Source organism: Micromesistius poutassou (assembly GCF_964030765.1).
Source record: "Micromesistius poutassou genome assembly, chromosome: 16".
Classification (NCBI taxonomy): Eukaryota; Metazoa; Chordata; class Actinopteri; order Gadiformes; family Gadidae; genus Micromesistius; species Micromesistius poutassou.
The window spans coordinates 12,252,149-12,259,648 of record NC_140286.1 but is presented as its reverse complement, the minus strand read 5'-3'; the positions used below and the strand labels follow the sequence as shown (position 1 = coordinate 12,259,648).

Sequence of the window (7,500 nt, the reverse complement as noted above, 5' to 3'; positions counted from 1 at the left end):
ATATTTAGTGTTTTTTTCCAGTATAAAAAGAACAGAGTGAGCCTGCGCATGTCAGCGAACGGCCAGCCTCTGAACATCCCAACAACATCTGCTTCCAACACAACGGCCTACACACAAGCCGGCGCGGGATGTGTGTTTACCTGTGAAGTGGCATCAGCCCAGCGTTAGGCATTGTTAAATAGAGGAGGAAAATCGGGTGGCCCCGGGGTTTTTTGTATTTTCGTTTTTGTCTGCCCCCCCCCCCCACCCCCACCCTACAATTACGCAACACTGGCGTAGGAGTTGGGTGGTGTTTTGCCTCGGTTCGCTCTGCCGAAGAGAAAGGCAGGTAACTATGTCGCCTCATCCTGCTCCCGGGAGAGACACACAAACACTTAAGTTCTGCCGACCCGACACGTCTCGTTAGAACTCACAGTAAAGTTAACACAGCCTCGGTTGAGCGAGAGTAGAAGAACACACAGGCACAAACACACATGAAAGAGCACGCGCACGTACGCATGCACACGCCTACGCACACACACACAAATGTTCAAACACAAACAAACCAAACACACACACACACACACACACACACATACACACACATGCAAGAGCATGCACACGTACACATGCACAAATGTTCCAACATAATCAAACAACACACACACACACACACACAAACGTGGGCACTCCGTGCAAACCTTCCTTGTTATTTCCCTATATCCCCTATGGATAAAGGCTCTTCATCATGCAGGACATGGAGAGTACTCGGGTCCCACCCAGCAGGACAGCGGCCTTTCAAGACTGACAATTATGTCCTTTAGCAGGGCATGGAGTTCAGCTCCCAGATCTCCTGGTATGATGTGAGTGTTGTATCAGCTGTTGCCCTGCTGTGACTCAACAGTCTAGAGGATAGAGTCTTCGTCTATTGAACGTCATCAGTTTCGGTCATCAGAGTTTACGAACCGCAAAGTTTGCAGATAAAAAAAAAAAAAAAAAAAAAAAAAACATATCTTGAAATGTTAAACGTAAAAAAAAAAGTGAAAAAGATGAAACCTGAATTCTTAACTGCCGACTGTATACTGTATATAATGCCATGACAACGCTCAGAATCCCACAGCTTACGTGTCTGGAAGTTGGTGATGACGGTGCCGCTGGTGAGCGGGCCCTTGGTGGCGTAGAGGGCCACGGAGTAGGTGGTGCTGGGCCGCAGGCTGGACAGCTGGTGGTCCTGCCTGTTTCTCTCCACCAGGAAGGTGTCCGTGGTCACTGGGGACGGACACACAGACACACAGCACGGGTCTCTCACTCTCTTTCCACAGGACATCATTTTATTTTTTATGATTTATTTGAACATTTTTATGCTTTATTATAGAGTGAGCTGGACAGGAAGGTATGGGAGATAGAGGGGAGGCAAAGGGCCACGGGCAGGTATCGAACCCGGGCCGCTGCGTTCGGGACTGCGTCTTAATGCGTACGCGCTCTACCCGGTGAGCTCTACCCGCTGAGCAACCGGGGGCGCTCCCTGCATGACATACATTCAGTCAGTCAGCAGGCTGCGCTTTAATCCAAAGCCATTTACAAAGCGAGGCGGAGGACGCATCAAAGCATGCGTCGGAGTTTGGAACTTGAAAGAAACGTGTGACAGAGCTGCACAGCCTAGTTTCAAAGGCACCGTTGAAGGGAGCGCAGAGTAGTCATAGGAACCAGAAACACAAGGTTAGTAATATCAATAAATATAATGATATATGAATTTACTTCCTTTTCTAAGTGACCCCTCCTTAGAAAACACACACACAACACAGACGACCCCCGCGCCCCTCCCCCAATGACCACTTAGACCCTCTCGTCCTCTTCTTCCAAAATAGACTTCCCCACTAAAACACAAGGCAGATGGATAAGGAAGCTGAGCATGGAGAGATGATAAACTATGATGAAGACATGGCCTGGTCAGAAGCCAACTGGCCAACACTTGGCTGTGCGGCTCGGAGGGACGGGGATATTGACTGACATCTGCAAACATTGCCTTCAGGGGGAGGGTCTGTAAATAGACAGATTGACTGAGTCGAGCTGTCAGTTTAGTCACTCGGTGAATGCGTACACCACAAGGAGAGGAGTCGCGGCCCAATGCAACGTTTCCGGGTCATTCCGGGGGAAGATGGGATTTTTATTTTGCGATATGAGGACGATATTAGGGAGGTGAATGCCGGCTATGGACACTTTAGTAAACATATAAGTCATGTAACTAATTCAGTTCTCTAGAAGCATGTTTGATTCATGTGTGTGAAACCGTATCTAGCACAGGCACTTCTTCCTTCAACTAGGTCGACCTGGCATCCATCTTCATCCATCCATCAACAGACCAGCATCGGCGGAGGGTGATGGAAAACACAAAATGGCTTTGACCGTGTGGCTGGATCCATAAATACTTCCATATTGTCAAACAACAGGCCGCTCCAGGTGCTTTTATGATGCAACACTAAACGCATCTGAAACTTATTTTTTTTGTGCCTTCATATTGCAGCCCAGTAGCTAATGCAGGGCAGGCTAGGTCATTTATCACGGCCTGGCCTGGCTTTGGCTGCAAGCCACTCAGCCGTCGGGTACTCTACTTCAACTGTCCTGATGTATATTACCCACAAACACATTTGTGCATTCAATGGATTTTTTTTTTGGTCACGCTCTCTCCGGCTCCACGCATGGTCGAGTATCGAACCTAAGAGCGACTAACCGGCCGCGTACTCGGGGGCTCGGAGGGGACAGCGGGGTAGGGACGACGACGGGGGGGGGGGGGGGGGGGGAGAGTGTTTTTACCCTGGCTGTGGGTGAGGGTGAGGACGTAGTTGTCAACGTCGGACGCGGGCGGATTCCACCGCAGGAGGGCTCCTTGAGGCGTAATGTTGAGGGCTGTCAGCTCCGCGGGCATGTCCATCGCTAGGAGAGGAGAGGAGAGGAGAGACGGGAACGGATCAATCACCGCCGTCTGAGGTAGGCAGAGGCTGGAGTGAGTCATCAGAAGACATGTGCTCGCTGACCAAATAGATGGACAGAAGAAGAAGAAGAAGAAGAAGAAGAAGAAGAAGAAGAAGAAGAAGAAGAAGAAGAAGAATGAGAAGGAGAGGAAGAAGAAGAAGGAGAAGAGGAAAAATAAGAAGAGAAGGAGAAGGATTCCAACACATGAGCTGGAGGACAAGGTGATTATCGTTACCATCACCCCCCCCCCCCCCCCCCCACGCCCACCTCGCGCTCATCAGATGCAGAAAAGAAAGTAAAGAGTCCTCTAATTAGCACACATTGGTTAGTTTGAGTCAATCTTATCACTGTGCCGGTAGAACAAATTTGATTAGAATAATTTGTTTTATGACAAATAAGTTATTATTAGAATAATTATTTCTCTTGGTGCATGTTTGAATTGAATTACGTGGAGGCTGGCCGAGCTAATTTAATTAGCATCAAGGATCGAGGAGAAGGGTCGGTAAAAAGATTGAAAAACACCGAACAAGCAAGGGTATTTGTGTAGGCATCATGGTATCATATTATGCATACAAATCACATATGAGTCAATGTTTTTGTGCTGAGAAATTGAGTTGAGGACCGCAGAGTGGAGAAAAACCCTGATAGGATTTTGATTTCTCGATGTGTTGATTATTTGAAGATGATGTCATTTGAATGTGTGAATGAATATTCCCTTAAGGAAGTGTAGTCAGAATGTTGGCCATCTGAGTGTTTTAGGTGGGAACAGCTGAACAATATGTTTAAGTGTAACAGTGTACAGTTAAAGGTTGGAAAGATGTTTTCACCAAAAACAAGTGCAGCATTCGTGCTCAGGAGAGAAATGCTTTGAAGATTCAACAGGCGGTCCCTGTAGCAATTAGTCCGTGCACCTCTTGTTATTTCCTGCCAATTATTCCAACCGCCAAAACAACAGAACTCGCTGCTCTGTATTTCACCTATTTTATCGACACATTCTGTCTTTTTTCTAGGGTCTGTCCTCCCCAGCCCACTCATTAAAGTCAATAGTGCCTGTTTAATTACCTACAGTACATGCTAGGCAGGTTAAAACAACAACAGCATTGGATTGATCATTGGATCTGTTTGTATCTATGCAGTCTGTGTGTGTGTGGTTTTGTGTGTGTGTGTGTGTTGTCGCGTTAATGTGTACACACAAAAGTGAGTGAGTTTGTGTTTGTGTACAGTGTATAGTGTGTGTGTGTGTGTGGGCACTGTGTCTATGCATTTAAGTTGTGTGTTGTGTGTGTGTGTGTGTGTGTGTGTGTGCGTGTGTGTGTGTGTACAGTGTGTGTACAGTGTATGCGTGCATCTTCCTGAATATAAAATGTGTGTGTAGTGTAAGGGGTGTTCTTGTGTTACCAAAATGGAGGCTTTTGTGCGTCAGTCTGTGGGGCAGCAGAGGAAGGTCAACCTAACAAGCCCTGCTTCTGTCTGCCAACAGAGAGATCCCTCCGACTGCACGGCTCCTTCTCCCAGCTTCCTGTCTCCTGTTTTGTTTTTTCCTCCGGTGATTGTTGGTTTGGGTCTGTCTCGCTTGCACTTTGTTCACTCGCTACCTCGAAAACGATCCTGTTTGGTCCCTTTCTTTTATTATTATTATTTTTATTTATTATTATTCTTCATCCTGTCTTGCTTTGACTTCCCGGTAAATGTGACCTTTGACCCTTGAAGTCTGTAGTCCAAAATCAGTTACTTTTTTCTCTCTAGCTCTCTGTCTTTCTTACTCTCTCCATCACTCTGTGCCATCACTCCGTATTTTGCTGTTTGTGTCCCGTTTGTGGCCATGTGATGGCCTTTCAATAACGCCTATTAACCATAAACACCATCAACATGACAAAAGCAGGGACAAATAACAAGGCCTGTGTTTCCTTTCTTTCGCCCACTCTGAATCTCGCAGCACAGCGCTCACATGATCCAGATCTATTTTTAATGAGCGATGCTGTTAGCTCTTTGAACGTGCCTCGGAACACGCCCAGTGCGAGCCCACCGTCCCATTCCCATGAACAACATAAAAGTTTGGTTTGGAAATGGTTGAATGTGCCTTGACGCGTTGTCTCCTGTCTTTCTTCACATTTCTAGCTCTTTTTTTTAATGTTCTCGTACTGAATCCTTTGTTGACTTTCTCTTTGCTGTTCAAGGATAAGTTTGCTATTTTGAAGACAAGAGTCTCTCCACAGCTTTGTCCTTTTATCGGAAGAACACAGTGAGACCTATTTCATTGCACCCTGACCTCCCACCCCGTTAGACAATCTCCTACCAATCGTTTCAAAAAATCGACGACCTGTTGGACTCTATTCCAGCCCTTCCAGATGCTTCAGGAAGAATCCAACCCACTCGACACTGAAGCAATGTGCAATCTAATGGTGTCTAAAACTATATTTTGTATGCGGCATTTGCATGTCCCTGACGACTAGAGCATTATGCGTTGCCAGAAACTGTTATTTTCCCCCTTTCTAATATGAGCCTGACGATAGAGCAACGTTCTATTTAGCTGTTAACAGCACCATTGGCTATGCTTCATTGTTAACGCAATGATTCTGCCATAGAAAGTGGCTTAATAAGAACGCATGGCAGGCAAGAAAAAAAAATAGAGAGAGAGAGCGAGAGGGAGATATTGACATTGGCATGCAAGCCAACCTTCGCCATGCTTAACATTCTTCCATTCTATTTCTCTCTTTGTCCCTTTTGTTCTTTCTCAATAACATGCGCACATAGACACTCTATAAACACGAGCACGGGCATATACATATTCATATACAGCATGAGTACATATATGCTGGATACGTGTTCAGAGAAAATTTGTTTCTAGAAAATTAGAGTGTGAGGGAGTTTAGAAAAGGCCTAATAAGCCTCTCTTGGAAATGTTATTTACATTGGAAATGTGTTAACTTTGTTAACCTTAGTGCACAACTATGTGTGTACTTTGTGTGTGTGTGTTGGCGCAGACGTGTTTGTGTGTGTGTGTGTGTGTGTGTGTGTGTGTGTGTGTGTGTGTGTGTGTGTGTGTGCGTTTGTGTGCGTTTGTGTGCGAGTGTGTGCTTCAGAGGTGAAGGGCTGTGAGACAACAATCTATTGGCGAGGGATTGTTGGTTGAAGAAGCAAATTGTTTCCATCTGCCGTGACACACAGCAAGCACGGCATCTCTGCGACCTGTGCTTATACTTGTGGTGGGTAAGCCATCAGACACGTTCTTTAAAAATGCCATCGTCTTAAAATGAAATCTTTGGACATTTAATAGTTGCACTGCATCACCATGTGTTGTGGATGTGTTTTGAGAATTACCACGCTTGTGTTTTCTACTTCAATCTCTCTATGAGCAAGGTTTGTTTTATTGTATTGTATTGTATTTTATTCTTTTCTAAGAGCTACATCCCCCTCCCACCACAATTAGAACTTGTATGCTGTGTTTTAAATGCTGGAAACTTGCTAAGAACAGGCGACTGACTCCTCTCCCGACACCAGTAGATGAGGATGCCCTTTTGTTTTGTTCTGTGTCACATTCGACTTCACGACTTAACAGGGTCAGTACACACTAGAAATCAGCATGGAGCCGGTAAAAGTGTAACTTCCATTTTATATCTGTCACATATTCGGTCTGTCTTTCAAACTCGCTTCTGGGAACAGAATCCTTGTTTCTCTCTATTTCCGCGTCAAATTCGGAAATCCTTAAACGCACGACAACGCGCTGAGCCTGAAAACAGGTGAAAACGGGCAAGTCCAACCGGGGCGTCAATCACCGTTTCCACGGCTGCCGATCACAAATCACAAATGCCGACTCGCGACCCTTCCCACAGAAGACAGCGAGTGGCGGATGCTAGTGTTTCTGTGTCCGGCGGGCAAAGGGGCTTCCCAGTGCCGTGGTCCCTCAGCGTGTCTCCTCACCTGTGAAGACGGCAGTGCTGGCCGCTTTGCTCTCCTGGCTGCCCATCACGGCGGTGAGGCTGATCTCGTACTCGGTGGCGGGGAACAGACTGGACAGGGTGTAGTTGGTGACGTCGCTGTCGATGACCAGGCTGTCCACCCGGCCTGCGTAGGGAACGGCGGGAGTTAATGACGTGAATCGTGCCGGAATCGGCCGTAAAACACTGGACGCATTTGTTTTCGCTGACTTTGCCGTGTTTCGAGGTGTCTGTGTACAATGTGTGTGTGAAAGTGTGTTTGGTAGGAGTTTGCAGTATGCGGCGTAGATGATGTTGCTAATGGTGTGTTGTGTTGTGTATTTCACAGAATACAGGATACAGTTGAAACTGCAGCTGTTTGTTATGAAGCTCTGACTACTTTATTAAATATGGCCCACGGTTCAAAACTAACAGAGGGTGATGTCATGGTTATAGTCATGATTACACAAATGCATTATTCCCCTCCTACTGCCAATGTCCACGCTGTGGGCCTCACCCACTCAAAACCATTTTAACACTTTACGTACATAAAAAAAAATCAAACTAATGCACTGCAATGGTTTTCAGGCGTCGCTGGTGAGCGTCGCGTGCGTCCTACCTCGAGCCGACT

The 7,500-nt window shown here is 46.4% G+C and overlaps 1 protein-coding gene across 1 annotated transcript in view; it reads right to left on the bottom strand.

Annotated features, from left to right (window-relative positions):
• Positions 1 to 7,500, bottom strand: part of tnr (tenascin R (restrictin, janusin)) — a gene marked incomplete at both ends in the record, with an annotated part of 50,110 nt that overhangs the window by 21,010 nt on the left and 21,600 nt on the right. The window contains 3 exons of the mRNA XM_084481517.1: positions 1,105 to 1,248; positions 2,794 to 2,913; positions 6,874 to 7,017. Coding sequence (XP_084337643.1) covers positions 1,105 to 1,248; positions 2,794 to 2,913; positions 6,874 to 7,017 — 408 coding nt within the window. The remainder of the gene's footprint in view (positions 1 to 1,104; positions 1,249 to 2,793; positions 2,914 to 6,873; positions 7,018 to 7,500) is intronic.